Source organism: Myotis lucifugus, unplaced genomic scaffold (assembly GCF_000147115.1).
Source record: "Myotis lucifugus unplaced genomic scaffold, Myoluc2.0 scaffold_693, whole genome shotgun sequence".
Lineage (NCBI taxonomy): Eukaryota > Metazoa > Chordata > Mammalia > Chiroptera > Vespertilionidae > Myotis > Myotis lucifugus.
In genome coordinates this window covers 223,081-238,235 of record NW_005871741.1, presented here as the reverse complement: position 1 = coordinate 238,235, position 15,155 = coordinate 223,081, and the positions used below count along the sequence as shown (strand labels likewise).

General features: G+C 50.9%; 1 protein-coding gene across 1 annotated transcript in view; it reads right to left on the bottom strand.

Annotated features, from left to right (window-relative positions):
- MYT1L (myelin transcription factor 1 like) overlaps window positions 1-14,541 on the bottom strand; it is a gene marked incomplete at its 3' end in the record, with an annotated part of 79,001 nt that extends 64,460 nt beyond the window's left edge. Inside the window, exons 1-3 of the mRNA XM_023746549.1 lie at window positions 14,487-14,541; window positions 14,285-14,318; window positions 13,945-14,007 (exon numbers count right to left, since the gene is read on the bottom strand). Coding sequence (XP_023602317.1) covers window positions 13,945-14,007; window positions 14,285-14,318; window positions 14,487-14,541 — 152 coding nt within the window. The remainder of the gene's footprint in view (window positions 1-13,944; window positions 14,008-14,284; window positions 14,319-14,486) is intronic.
- Window positions 14,542-15,155: the final 614 nt, after the last annotated feature.

Here is a 15,155-nt window from a genome sequence, read left to right as displayed (position 1 = left end):
TCACCCAGGCGCTGGGAAAGGCGGTCATTGCTGATTCTCTGCTCTTCAGTGATGTTATTCAACGCCCCTCCTGAGCTGGGCAGTGGGATCCTTCTTTAGTGGCACAAATCCAGCTCTGAGTTGGGAGTTCTGCTGCAGTCTTTCCTCACCCACAGACACTTCGCTTCCCCCAGATGTCAAGATGGCCCGCGTGCTGCTCAGGCCTCCCATGGGGGCTGCCACGGGCAGAGCAGGAGCATGAAGACTCCCCTGTGTGTCACCTGCATTTGGTAAGTCACTGGATTCAAATGCTCAGCTGCTTGGAAGGAGCTGGTCTCCAACTTCAGAGCCTCTGCTGCTCACAGGCTCTGATGCTCAAGGCTCCTCTGTGTCCATCAGTGTAAACTGTCAATCAAACTGCACACACCTGTTCTGCCCTCTCCGATCCACTCCACTGACTGCCAGTGCCTGGTCCTCCTGTCCAAGTGACAACCACACCCAAGCCCCCAGGACAGACTCCACTGTGTGTGTCAAACAGCACGTGGCTCAGGAGCCTGCTCAGATCTGCATCCGTCCTGGGCTGAGACCAGTGGGTCGGAACGTGTCCAAGCAAAGCCTCGGAAGACAATTTGGGAGCATGCGTGGGGAGTGTGGGCCCTCCTAAACCCATGCTCTGTGACCATCATGTCTGCCGATGAGGGGCCAGTGACTGCAGGCGAGCGCTGCCCATGAAGAAGGGGGGTGCCCCGTCCACCGCAGGGGCTGTGTGCGCCACACTCACCCTGCGTGTGGCTGCCCCTCCGTCTCTGCACCCTACACTTCCATGTCCACTCATGACTGCACTGGCTGGATCTCACGTTCTGCTTTCTCCCGAAAGTCATTCCTGCTCAGTCTAGAATTCAGGGTCCTCTACCTTTAAGAACTCTGTACTATTCTCCAAGGAAGATATAAAAAAGGGCAATAAGCACACGAAAAACAATGTTTTTAAAGGTGCCCACAACCTTGACAACAGACAAAACAAAACAAAACAAAACCCTGCACATTAGACACTGAGCATCAGTTTTGTCAAGACCTTCTATTGTTGACTTTTTCATGTGTGCACTTTATCTCAATGAACTGTTTCCTCCTTGGCCCTAGGAGCCCTGCCATAGAAGTAACGACTCGAAATCCCCACATGCCAACACCCCTTCTGGCTGATTTGTTTGTTGGTTGGTTAATTTTCACCCGAGGATATTTTTCCATTGATTTTTTTTTTAAGGGAGAGTGGAAGAGAGAGGGAAAGAGAGAAATATCCATGAGAGAGAAAAACATTGATTAGTTGCCTCCTGCACGTGCCTGACCAGAGCCTAGGCCAGGGAAGAGCCTGCAACCGAGGTACCTGCCCTTGCCCGGAATTGAACCTGGGACTCTTCGGTCCACAGGCTGACACTCTACCCACTGAGCCACACCGGCCAGGCTGGCTGATATTTGACATTGTGGCACGGGCCGACCTGTCTTAGGGTTGGTTCTATCAGCATCTGGCTTTCAACAAAGTGTGTGCTGTCCCCTTTCTGACTAAAGAAGATTCACACCCTGCCATTTCCACATGAGGACGCCGAGCAGGTTACGGTGAAATGACCCCAGCCATCCACGTCTCGGCAGGAAGACTGGCACATTGAACTGCTGTAGGACAGAATCTTTCTATGTTGGCTACAGGTCTCGGGTGCTTTACGGGCGACAGAGTGTATGCATCCGAGCTAGCTGCTGGGAGGCAGGGCTCAGACCATGTCCCCGAACATCAGCACCTGGCAGAGAGGAGCCTTGGGAGTCACTCATCCTTCTTCACCTGGAAAATGAAGACACCACGGCCAGAGACTAAGTGACACCCACGAGGCCAGCAATGGACTGCACTTTCTGCCCACAGCGAGCGTCTCTTGTGCCAGGTGACAACAGCAGTAGAAACACACGGGCCGGGAAAATCACTTCTATTGAGGACTCACTGGTCTGAAGCATCTGACTCGTATTATCTTAAAGGGACTCGTCCAGAGAGAGAACTGGTGGCAACACACACCACGCTGGTCACACCGACAACAGCATCAGTTTCCACTTCAATCTCTGCATATCTGCCAGCTGACAACCCTCTCCCTCCGAGAGGTGCCAGGTCACCTTTCAGAGCACAGCACGGACTATCTGGCCTGTACTTAGCCCAGACAGAGAATTCGATGCTCGAGGCAGCAGCTGTGACTACACCACCAGCAAGAGATTGTTCCACTTTATAACTGCAGTACTAAGTACCTGCAGCAACACTTAATACTGCATAATTACTTATTACTCTAGCGACACCTAATACCGCAGTAACATCACTGCAGCAACACCTAATACCGCAGTAACAACCCTGCAGCACTTAATACTGCAGTAATTACTTATTACTCTAGCAACGCCTAATACTGTAGTAATAACACTGCAACAACACTTACTACTGTAATAACACTGTAGCAATGCTTACTACTGTAGTAATGTTTAATGCTATATATAGTAATACTTACTATAGCAGGAACACCATAAAGCTCCTGAAGTTATACAAGTATTACTACTCTGAATTACAATAATTAAGAAGGAAGAACTGAGAAGCAAGCTATATAAGAATTTATGATTCTACCAGTTACATCCTTGCCCTGAGGGTAAATACATAAGAAAACACATAAAAACAAAGTGCCCAAAATGTCCTGCTCTTTCTCAAATACGTATGACACTCCCCTTTTTCAGATGCTCTACAGTGGTTCTCAACCTTCTGGCCCTTTAAATACAGTTCCTCATGTTGTGACCCAACCATAAAATTATTTTCGTTGCTACTTCATCACTGTAATGTTGCTACTGTTATGAATCGTAATGTAAATATCTGATATGCAGGATGGTCTTAAGCGACCCGTGAAAGGGTCGTTCGACCGCCAAGGGGGTCGTGACCCACAGGTTGAGAACCGCTGCTAGCACAAGATACTTTGTCTATGGTTGGTAAGCAATTATTCAATTGTTAAATATTTAAAATGCTGGTAGTTGAAGGTTGGGATGTTTACACAATTAGCATGGGGATGGAAGGGATGCATGAGCATTCCAACTCAAAGAAATACGACCATATATAAATGTATGATTGGTGTACACCATTTTAATATGTTTTTTAAATTGATTTTAGAGAGAGAGAAAGGGAGAGGGAGAGAGAAACATGGTTTATAACATGGAGACGCTTGTAAAAGCCTAACTGATTTCCAACAGTAAGAGAAGGATTGTGTAAATTACAATATCACCACTGGATGGACGTTAGCTATGAATAAAAATGAAAATATTTAATGACATCGGAAAAGGCTCATGTATAATGTTAAGTAAAAATTTAAGCAAATACAAATTTACATCTATAATATGAGACAAGTTAAGAAGTAGCAAAAGTGCATAAAGATCAAAGAAAAACATCTAGCAGTGGTGACTGGCGCTCGCAGCAAACGCCACGATGCTCAAGGTGGGCACGGTGACATGCACAGCAGACACTAATTAGAAGCTGCCCTTTGCTATTATTATTTCTTTTTATAATTTCCAGTCCTTATTTAAGAAAATGAGAATCTATCTACCCCTTTAATCCTAAGTCACCTTTGCATCCATACAGTATTTCTTTTAGCTTCTCTTGCTAATAAAACACCCTGGGAGAATTAGTTAAAAAAATATGTAACGCAAATTTTTTATTTGTTCATTTTCTGAAGTGTTTAAAAAACTTAGGATCCTTCTCCCTTTCCCGGATGAACGGCAGGCCAGCAGCCTGTGCCACGTGCCTTGAATCTGGCCCATGAATGGCCCAGGGCCAGAGACAGGGACTAAACAGTAATGCTGAGTCCTGGGTGGGAGGGGCTCTGTGAGAGTCCCAGCCCCCAAATCCACTGCCTGCACCACCCTATGTTAGAAATCAATCAGGCTGATTTAAGAAGCTCTGTGACAGGAGCAGGCTCGCCCCAGGGAAAGTCCAGTACATTAGCACTCAGTGTGTGTAGCCTTATTGTAATCATCTGATCAGCATCCAGACGGGCTGGAGAAGAGGGGCCTGGGCGAGGGGCACGGGCCTGGGAGTGGGGAAGCTGCGACGACTGACAACACAGTCCGGGGCCCCTCGCAGATACTGCTGATGAGGTTGCTGTCATTGTTGCAGAGATCGTGAGAGGGCAGCGAGGAGGAGCCGGAAGCTTCCACAGTCCTAGTCCAGTGACCGGCCTATCACCGTGTCCCACGTATGGTCAGTCTGATAAAGCCGGACACCCCGACCCCGTGTCTGCATCCCACACCCTCTGCCCCTTTGAAGGGTGGAGTCTCTCAGACCCAGTGCCAAGTAGCTGCTCCATCATTTACTCGCCGACCTGCCTGTGCCTTGAGCACAAACTACAATTGGGACCTGGCTCCTGGACCAGCGCCTGGTGGTAGTCTCTGCCTCCCTGCCCTCAGCTCTCTTTTCCTGCTGGGGTGGGAAGGTTGGACTGGGCAGCTCTCAGGATGGATAAATGGATGGCATTGCTCACGCCTCCCCCTCCCCCTCCCTGCCCTGTCTGAAGCTCTCAGGCCGGCTCTAGGGGCTCCAGACAGTCCAATCAGAAGCACCACCAGCCATCGGATTGGCTGAGGGGCGAGCAGGTGATCTGAGCACATCACTGATCATCATGCGTTATTCATGAAGAGGATTTCTTCCGAGATGCTCTCCTCCCTAGAGTTTTGGGAAATGGGCCCCTTGCATACGGAGCTTGTCTCTGGCGGTGTCAGATGCACTATTAGGTGGTGTTCACAGACCACAGAGTGGCTACTATGGTACAGGGGGTGGGTCTTTTAAAAGCAGTTGAATGAGACAGGTGAGCTCAATGCTTCCCTTAACAGGAAAGGAAACTGTGTTCATCTTAATGACCCAGCCGAGGCCAGGCAGTCCTCTCGGTGAGGGATGCAAACGTCCAGGCTTTCTTCAGTGGAGCTGCTCTGGCCCTTTGTGGCCTGTGCTCCTGGCCAAGGGGTCTGCTCAGGCTCAGGACATACACTAGGCAGGGCCTGGCGGGCGACTCTGAGCAGCCCAGAGCCTCTGGACCTCACCTGTGTGTGTGACCTGAGCCCATGAGGGCTCTGGGGGTCCCAATGTGGTCCCCAGCCCTGACCCCACCACACCAGGCTGCCCCTCCTTTCCCCAGCAGAGAGCACTGCAGTGCTCCTAAGCATGTCCTTGTCGGCTTCATAATCTCGTGTGAACAGAGTGAAACGGAAGGTGACACTGTCCCCAGTGAGACGTCGCCCTCCATGGCCGCTGAAGCCTCGGGACCGAAGCTGGTGTGCAGCCCTGGGTCCTGGCTGGGGCTGCGGTCTGAGGTGGAGCACGGACGGGTCTAGCTCTGGGTCTGCCAAGCCTGGATTCACGGGATGTAGAGGTTCCTGGGCCACATTCGGATCATAACGAGGGGACAGGGACTGGAGCAGATCTGGGGGTAGTGTCTGCCACCAACCACCTCTGGGCGAGGTTTCGGTTGTCACTGCACGCTTCAGTGTTGGCTCCGGGTTCGTGCATGCTGTGGGCTTTTTCTAGAATGAGTGCCCCTTTTCCCTGTCACCTGAGGACCCCATGTAACCAGGTACCTGCCCTTTGCTCACAGGCCTGTTCCTTTGGGCAGTGGTTCTCCCACTTGGGGACCATTAGAGTCCCCTGTACGGGGTGGAAACAGGCTGTCGGGCTCCGCCCACACCTTCTCATTCAGCAGGTCTTGGCTGGGCCCAGAATTCGCCTTTCTAGAAAGTTCTAGGTGACATTGGAGAACCCCTGCCTTCGGGGAAGCTGACCAGCCTCCAGCTCCAGGCTTGGGTCTGAGCCCAGGATGACCGTAACTGCGGGTCAGGTGGCTCTGCCACCTCGAGGGCCTGGCAGGAATGCAGCTCCAAGGACAGCGACAGCGGCTTCTCAAAGTGCCTCGCTCTTCCGAGAGCGTCTAGAAGGCTCCCTCCGGCCTCCTCTGGATGTAGGGGGGCAGCTGTCAGGCCAGGCCAGTCTTTGCCAGGAAGAGGTGAGCACACGGAGCCAGGGACTGCAGGATGGGCCTATGGCAGAGCAGAGGCTGGTGCGGGTGCCGTTCACGGGAGACCACGCTGCGTCGTTTCATCCCCTCTGAGGAGGTTTCACTCATCGCAGCTGGAAACACCTAATTTACATGGAAACTTCCTCAGATGAAAACATGAAGACAGCGTTTCCTTTCCAACTCCACTAGCAGCAGGAAGAGGAGCTGGAGCTGGGTTCCCTCCTGTGCGGGGCCTGATACTGGCAGCACCATGTCCTCGCCAGGACAGGCCCAGGACCCTGCGACCACTCCTCTTCTCGGCCTGAGTGTGCGGGATAAGGGCCAGGTGCACGTCCCGCAACGCAGAGCGAGGGCCTGGCCTGCAGGGCTGGTCACCACGCAGGTCCTGACTAGCTGCCGGGGCGCAGGCCTGAACAGACTCCGGGTGGTGTGACAGGCTCGCGCTTCCAGTCCCGTCCACGCTCCCCACGATCCTCAGAGGACGGAGCCCGCAGTCCCGCCCAGCAGCCACTGACTCAGGGCCTGCCTTCCCGCCCATGGGAGCAAGAACCAGACCAGCAGAGACCCACACTCGAGGGAGGGCGGCTCGGTCAGGGCCAGCGGCTGCAGGTGCCTGGCAGCTGCTGTGCAGTCACTCGTGGGGCCCTCTCCTACGACCCTCACGGGGGCCTCAGGACCCCTCTCCCCACACATCAGACCTGAGCAGTGGCTGCCGTGTTCCTGCCACAATCCCAGCGCAGATGGCACACGTCACAAATGAACTGTGTGTTTTCTGGGTGGGTCAAACCCCAGACGACAGCTGTACGTACATCAACTAGTGCTGTGCGTTCTCTGGGCACTGAAAAGGCATTTTTATACATCAGGTATGAAATACCCATGTTCCTTCTCTTTCAATGTGGCCTTATTTGAAAAATATATTTAATTTTATCAAACGTTAAGAATATTTCCTGAAATACATTATATGTTTTGTTTTGCAGTTTTAAATGCCTTGACTCGGTCACACTCTATTCTAAAGTGCCCAGACGGCCTGGCCGGCATGGCTTAGTGGTTGAGCGTCAGCCTATGAACCAGGAGATTACACTTGAAAGTTTAACACAATTTTCAATTCCTGATCAGGGCGCATGCCCGGGGTTATGGGCTCAATCCCCACTAGGGTGCATGCAGGAGGCAGCCAATCAATGATTCTCTCTCATCATTGATGTTTCTATATCTCTCTCTCTCTCCCTTCCTCTCTGAAGTCAATAAAAACGTATTTTGAAAAAATAAAAAAATAAAAGTAAAGTGTCCAGAGACATGTCCATGTGCAGACATACTGTAGACCAGCAGCAAGCAATTGTTTTCTTAGGGAAATGGCCAGAAATCTCTTTTTTAAATAGAGGATTTATTGTGACAATAAAGGTTACCTGCCACCACAATCCAAAAAGCCTGGGCCTGCGTGTGGCGTGTCTGCACACATGATGAAGAACAAGGCCTCAGAATAATGACACGTCTGGGAACCCCACTTGCTTTAATTCCCCACTTCCTGCAAATAAGTCCCTAGATCTCGAAATTGGTGCTCTATGTGCAACTGTGCCAACTATCAAATTAATGTTAAAATATGTACACCCTCCCCTCTGATTTATAACACCAGTGACAAACAGCAAAAGGACAGGCATGTCGTAAAGTGTATGGATGGGGTGATGGCATGCACAATGACTCTCATAAAGAATGAAGGGTATTCTTTTGGATTCACGAAGTGCAGCACAGATAGACTGGCTGGTGGCTGCGTGCACAGAATTTTCCATAAACATCCCACAGCGCGCCCTGTTGTACGGCAGCCATACATTAATTAGAGCGTCGGCAGACACTGTGCTGTGTTTCGTGCACACAAGTGAATCTTCATTTTTCACATGCAGGGCCTTACTAATTAAAATCAGCTCTGCAATTAAATGTGGAAAATTGTGTTAAACTTTCAAGCGTGATTAAAAAAATGCAATTATTTTCAGGACATTTTATTTCAATGCAAATGAAATTTCTACCAATGTGAGCCTGGCAAGTGGGAAACACAGGCTTCTGATTTCTCTCTGCCTGTCTTCCTCTCTGTCTCTCCCCCTTTTCGGGTTACAGATGCCCCTCTCAGTTGCATGTTGCAATGCTCCCCTCCCCCCGCCAGTGCCTGGCTCTGTTCCAAGGCTCTCAGTGAGAGCTCTCTGTCAAGCATGAATAATACAGCCCCGGCCGCTGGCAGAATCCCAATGAGGCGTGCCCACATCAGGAAGCAGGCCCTCCGCCTCCGCTCCAGAGCAAGTCCTGTGAAGACAGGCAATTATTCACCCGCGGCGGCCGCCACGGCAATCACGCTGGTGGGTGCGAAGGTACAGGAAATGGAAAAATCTGAATAACGAATATGCACAATAAGCCAGAGAATCCAATACTTTTCTAATCAAAATGGAAGCTACCATTTGGAGCTTTTTATTTTAAACTTTCATGATCAATTGATTTGGCTCTGAATTTCTTTAACTGGGAGGATTTAAAATAATAGCAATGCCCATCACCCAGTTTCCGGGGGCTTATCCAGTGTGCCAGACTCTAAAGCTAAATTTTGGGTCAAATATTTCATCAGGACTCTGTTCTCAACACAGAAACAAGTTAAAAAATCACCATGAAGAGTAAATGTAAGTGAAATCTACTGAATTTCAGAAATAAATCCAGAGGGTCCCAAACAGACGTGAAGAACGAGGCCATGTTGGGGCCTCTCTGTCTGTCCGTCTCTGATTAGAGGCTTGTACAAAAGTCACTGTTCAGAAAGAGGGAAATCCGTTAACTTCACATATTCCAGGATTTGAGTAATTATACAAGGAAGGCTGAAGTGCAAATGCCTCTGCATTGTTTAATAGTAACCTATCATAGATACTAATACATTTTGATTATTCCAGTTTCTAATTTTATTAGGAAAATTAAAAACCTAAGAACAATAAGCTTCTCTGGCCGGTGTGGCTCAGTTATTAAGCGTCGTCCTGTGCACCGAAAGGCTGCTGGTTTGATGCCTGGTCAGGGCACATGCCCAGGTTGTGGGTTTGATCCCTGGTAGGGAGTGTGCAGGAGGCACTGGTCAATGTTTCTCTCTCTCTCCCCCCGTCTCTCTTCTTCTCTCTCAAAATCAATAAAAATAAAATATAAATAAATAAAAGAAAAAAGAAAAGACTGTCCAATAAAAAAGAGCAATAAGCTGTTACTTTGGTGACAAGTTTCATTTCCAGATAGTCCCTTTCTCAGCGTCAGTGTGTTTCCAACACAGACAGTGCCCGCCTTCAACCTGGGAGCAGAACTAGACACTGTGACTCAGGTCCTAGAACTTCAATCTCAGTCCAATGTTCACGAGCAGCCTGGGCAGACACTGACCGTCCACATGGAGCCGGCATCGCAGTACCAGCTCCTATAGACTCTGGATTCAGAGCGAGGTGTGGCTTCTCTTCACCACGCCTCTCTCCTTCCACAGAGTCAGGCTTTGGTTTGGGGCTGTCACCGAAAACGCCAGGCCTCGGGCCCCCCTGGTGACGCCCCTCGGCACAGACTCTGGTGTCTGAGCTCAGCAGCCGCAGCTTCGCGGGGATCCACGTTGACACTGTGCCTGGAGCCTCCTGCCAACACCGTTGTCGGGGGAGAGCAGGCCAGCAACTTCCCAGGTTCCCAGTAGGTGCTCCCAAGCCTCCCCTCACCTTCTGCCTCACCCACCCAGACAACGGCTGTGGGCACGTGGGAACCGGCTTGTTTTTCAGCCACGAGGGTCCTAAGTGCTCGCCTGCTAGTTCCCTGGGGACGGGGGACCCAGGGAGCAGAGCGAAGGGGTCTGGGAAGCTTGCTTCCCGAATGTGAGCCACTAACAACTAAACTCACTGAGAAGGACCGGGAGCTCCTTTGTTTCTGCAGAGGAAGCTCTGTGAGGGGATCGCACCTCTGAGGCACATCGTGGCTGCAGCGCCCCCGGCAGGCCAGATGCAGGAAAAGCCACAGGACCTCAGCAGGGGTGTCAGCACCGCACAGCTGGTGGCTGATGCGGGTGGAGAAGAGGAGGTCAGAGGGGCCTGGCTCCTAGGAGGAGAGTGACTTCCAGCCGAGTGCACACTGCCCGGTTTCTGGGTTTCTGTCATGCACATGTGCGAATGACGGAGGCGCAGTGAGAAATAAGGCAGATGCCTGGGTGAGACACAGTGATGCTCCTGAAGGTAAGTGTCGGGCATGTGGATTCGCTGCATGGGAGGCCTGAGCCTGACTTCCTACTTCAGGGCACGGAAGTGTTGGCTGGGCTCGGGTCCCCGCCGGCCAGGGGCTGGGATTCAAGCACACTCACCTCCCGGCCAGAGGAAGTCTCTGAGGAGCCGTGTGCGCTCGCCTCTGTGTGGGAACCCCTCTCCTTTCTCATTTCTGCCTTGACTGCCAGGGGACTCAGCTACATGCTGTGCTACATGCAAACCCCGGATACAGTCTGGGTTTCCAATAAAACTGTTTCAATTTCCCTCATGCTTTTCCTACTTTCTTTAACTTTTTAAAAAATATATTTTTACTGATTTCAGAGAGGGAGAGAGAGATAGAAACATCAATAATGAGAGAATCATTGATCCCCACACTGGGGATCGAGCCCACAACCCAGCATGTGCCCTGACTGGGAATCATACCGCAACCTCCTGGTTCATGGGTCGATGCTCAACCACTGAGCCACATGGGCTGGGCTCTCTCTCACTTTTAACTGCACAGTTGTATGTGTGTTTATCAACTACCTCAAACTAGCCATGAGCTATTAACACAAATATTCATGATAGATTACCTCTTGTGCAAGGACACCATTTTTTAAGTAAGGCAAGACCATCAAAAAATAAGTATTAGGATCTTAACTCCCCCCCCCCCTTTTTGACCAGGATCTTACACTCTGAAGTCCTTTTTTCAAGTTATGCTCCCTTTCACAGGGATGTCTGGAGGAGGAGGCTCCGCTGCCCTCTATGCCAATTTCTTACAAACCCACAGCCCCACCTGCCTCAACTGAAAACGAGTGAGTGAGCCGTGAATGCCAGTAGCTGCCACGGAAGCCACAGCGCAGTGCCGCAGAGTGACCAACTGTCAAGGACCACACAGTGTGTCCTACAAGCAAGAGTGTGCACAGAGACTGCGACCAATGTTTGATTCCCTTAGAGATTTCCTTACGATAAAAAGAAAGGTCGGGGGTTAAATATATGATGATGGAATGAGAACTGATATTGGGTGGTGAGCACACCATGCAATATACAGATGATGAATTATAGAATTGTACACCTGAAACTTATATAATCTTACTAACCAATACTGACCCAATAAATTCAATAAAGTAAAAAAGAGAAAGAGAACCGACAGACATCATTTTATCACTTGGTATCAAATTTCCTAAAAATTGTTTTGATTTTTGATATTGTTAATTCCACATACCTGCCTCCAATTATTTTTTGCATGTTCAAGTAAATAAAAACTTCAACATACTAAAATAACACCTTTTCCTGGGCTATGAACTAATGTGATAAATGAATAAAATAAAATTGTAGCCCTAACGGAAATACATTCATTCAAAAACTTATCCTGGAAAGACCAGAGTGTGGGTGATCTTGTGAGAACCCAGGAGGCTGCCTCTGGACCATCTGGAGCGGCCGCTGCCCCCATCGCAGCAGAGACAGGACAGCAGAGGTCAAGGCCACGCCTGTGGGGGCAGGTGTTCACGTGCCTCGTGCCTGTGGAAGGACCTTCCACAGAAGGAAGTCTTTTACAGCAGAACTCCCACAATGGGAATGGGCAGCGGTCCAAGGATACTGATGCGTAGGTGCATCTTACCTAAGAAGGGGCACCTTTCCAGGTTAAGAAACCAAATGTCATCCCTCAGCTACACGTTCTGGTAATACGTAGACATCAAAAAATAAGGAGAAAGCCTCACTGGACACCTCAAGGAGGTTCCCCAGAGGGAAACGCATCCGGTGGCTAAGTTCTGAGAGGTGATGAGTCTCACACGACAAGGTCTGTACCTCCCTCAGGTTACCGCTGGGGAAGGTGCCCATGACGTTAAATAAGTGGTGGGGTTGGGGGGGGGGGGACTGCACCTGTGTCTGCGCTGGGAGCCGCTCTCCACTCTCCCCCACCTTACATCCCTAATGAACTACTCCCATTAAAAAAGTAGGAATTCTAACAATGACAAACAAAACGGCTCATGGTAAAAATTATAACATTAAGGAAAGTCAGGTAAAAACTTTGTTGAAACATCTCCGATTTGGATGTTTCTGTGAACCCTCCCTGCAATTCCATCTGCCTTGTTCATGCTTGACTGGGTGCTCTGCGCCACGTCAGCATCCGTCTCGAGCCAGAGCCACCCTCAGATCATGCCCAGCCCAGGCTAGGCCTCCTGCAGGGAGGAGTCTCAGAGGCAGGTGGGCTGCCTGGGACACATGGCAGCTGACGGGGCACCTCGGTAGGGACGTGAGTGTCTGAAACAATTCTTAGGAAACGTCATAATTTTTCCTGTAAAACTGTGATTATGAAATATCTAGCTGACACTTAATTAAAACTTTTTGTTATTTAATCATTTTTTAATAGTATGATAAAGTTTAACTAGTGACTAATCAAGAGATGACGAGGGGAAAATGAGATTTCACTCATGGCTTGCTAACCTGTTTCCCAGTGAAAATACCAGGTGGTTTTCCTAAGACTTTTAGATTAGATTTATATAAACACTCCTGCACACATAGCACAAATTCTTTAACTATTTAAATCACATAGTTCAATCATTTACTCTTTCGTACAGTAATAACACTAATATAATAAATCAACTTTAATATTTTAAATCACAAAATTTCCTTAAAAAGAGACCTTGCTATTCCTTTGGTGCATATATAACGGAAGTCTGACAATCCACCACGGATGCTCGTTAAAAACTCCGGCCTCCTTAAAAGCTATATGGGAACCTGGGGAGTCACTTTCCCCGATTTTACTAGAGGACATTCAAAATAATTGCTTGATTTCACCCATAAGTTCGTGTTCAGCTGGAAGGACATGAATGTGGAAGTGAGGGAGGCCGCCCTGCTGCTGAGGGCACACCTGCTTCGGCATCTGGGCTGTGGCCCATGCCCTGGTCTCCAATGGTCTGTCAGGTGGGGTGACCTGGGTCCAGCAGCCCAACGTGAAAATCAACTAAAAGTGTGCTACAGACTGTGCACACTTCACTCATCACAACGGAAACCCCACGGAAGGGGGAGGGGGCTGCTCAGTGTCCCAGAGGAGACCGCCCTCCCCCGACCACCCACGCCTCAGGTGTGCGGACAGGCTCCGCTGTGATGCGTCCGTAGCAACCATGACTTAGCCACCTTGAGATGCTCCCACACCCTCCTCTCTGACACGCCTGAGTCCCAGGATTTATGAGGACAACATGGTCCTTTAAAGCCCCGACTCCGGGGGCAACCAGCCCTGTTTCCCTCCCGGCACCGCCCCTCAGCTGCCGGCACTGGGGGCTCTTGTCCTGGGACAAACTGTTCCATTAGGGAAGCCACGCTCTGCAGGGAGCCCTGAAGGCCACACTCTGACTTAGCGTCTGTGATTTATGCCCTGCAGCTCCGGCAGGAGACACGGGGGAGGAGAAGCCTCTCAATGTCACGGGGAGGGTGTCAGCGCCGTCCCCATGCGCATGGCCAAGGGCCTTCAGACTGGCCTTCGTTTATGTCGTCGTACGCATGATCATAAATTTGCCCCTGAAATAGGAAGAATGGCTCACGTGTTGAGAACTTGTACAAGAGACCAATGACCGGGCTCCTGTCCGAGGGAAAGCACAGCGTCACTGCTCTCCAAGAACAGCTGCCCACCGCTGTCACAGTGGTCGGCCCCCAAGTCACCCGAGACGTACAACGTGAACGAACGCGGGCATTACCTTCTGTGTCTTGCATATTTGCCACTAACATGGCCGCTGCCATCACAGCCGGGCGTGGGACAGCTGCAACGGGAAAGAATGAATTACACGGGGCCACATGCCGCAGGCGGTTAGACCGAGAGCGTCAGTGACAGGACAGAGAAGGAGGGCCACACAGACGGACAGGGAAGTGCAAACCTGGGGGGCGGTTAGGGTGCTTTTCATTAGTGAGTCTCGGGGAGGCAACCGCATCGGGGCAGCGGCTGTGAGGAGACCCAGGCACTTGGACGTCCAGTCTGGCATGAAACGCCTGGACTTCCCACACTGCGAATGGGGACACATGTACCCACAGAGCACTGACCTGAACAGCTCCTGGATGGCTGGCTCCACGGGAACTGCAGAGAGAGGGAAACAGATAACAAGGCGTCATCTACCACAGCACCCTCTTCCACAGAACATTCCCGAGGGGGGGCAGGCAGCGGTCAGAATGCATCAGGCAACAGCTTCCGCAGCATGAAGGTGACCCCGAGGGGCCTCCAGGGAGTCGGGGGGCGTGGACGTACCTCGAACCCCTTTGGACCGTGTGCGATGACGCTTCTCGTCGGCGTCCACCTCCATCTGGGGATAGAGTAGCAGGTGGTCAGTGTCCTTCTCCCACACGCCGAGGCCAGCAGGCATTGTAGGGACAGTGTTTGAACCTGTGCCCCTCTGTGCAGGGAGCCTCTCCAGGGGGAAAGCATCAGGCAATCCAAAGGCGTAGGAAGTAACGGGCCCGACCTTGACCTTGCAGGGATGCTCAATCGGGAGGCCCTGCCTCTGTGAGGAGCCTCGAGTGCAGCCTGCATCCTCGCTTGTAAACGACTGAGTAGGACACATCTGGGTTGATTCTGAGTTGAACTTTGTACCAAGAACGTTCACTGGAGGTGTAGTCTGTCCAGGAATGGGTGTCACAGGACAACGACGTGCCTGGGTGACGCACTGCCCCCTAGCTCCTGGGTGCTGCTGCTACCCACACTGATCTGAACCGTCAGGAGGCTCCTCAGGGACACAGGCCTTTGCTCGTAGTGACCCACACGTCTCACTGTGGGGATGAGGACGTGTTCTCGGGCACTGCCTTGCAGGACCCTCCCAGCAGCTCTGTAAGGAAGGGCCTGCATGGCCTCTCCTGGAGATCTGACTCGCCCACGAGCATCCGATGGGAGTTCGTGCAGGGCCTGTCTCCGCATGCCGTC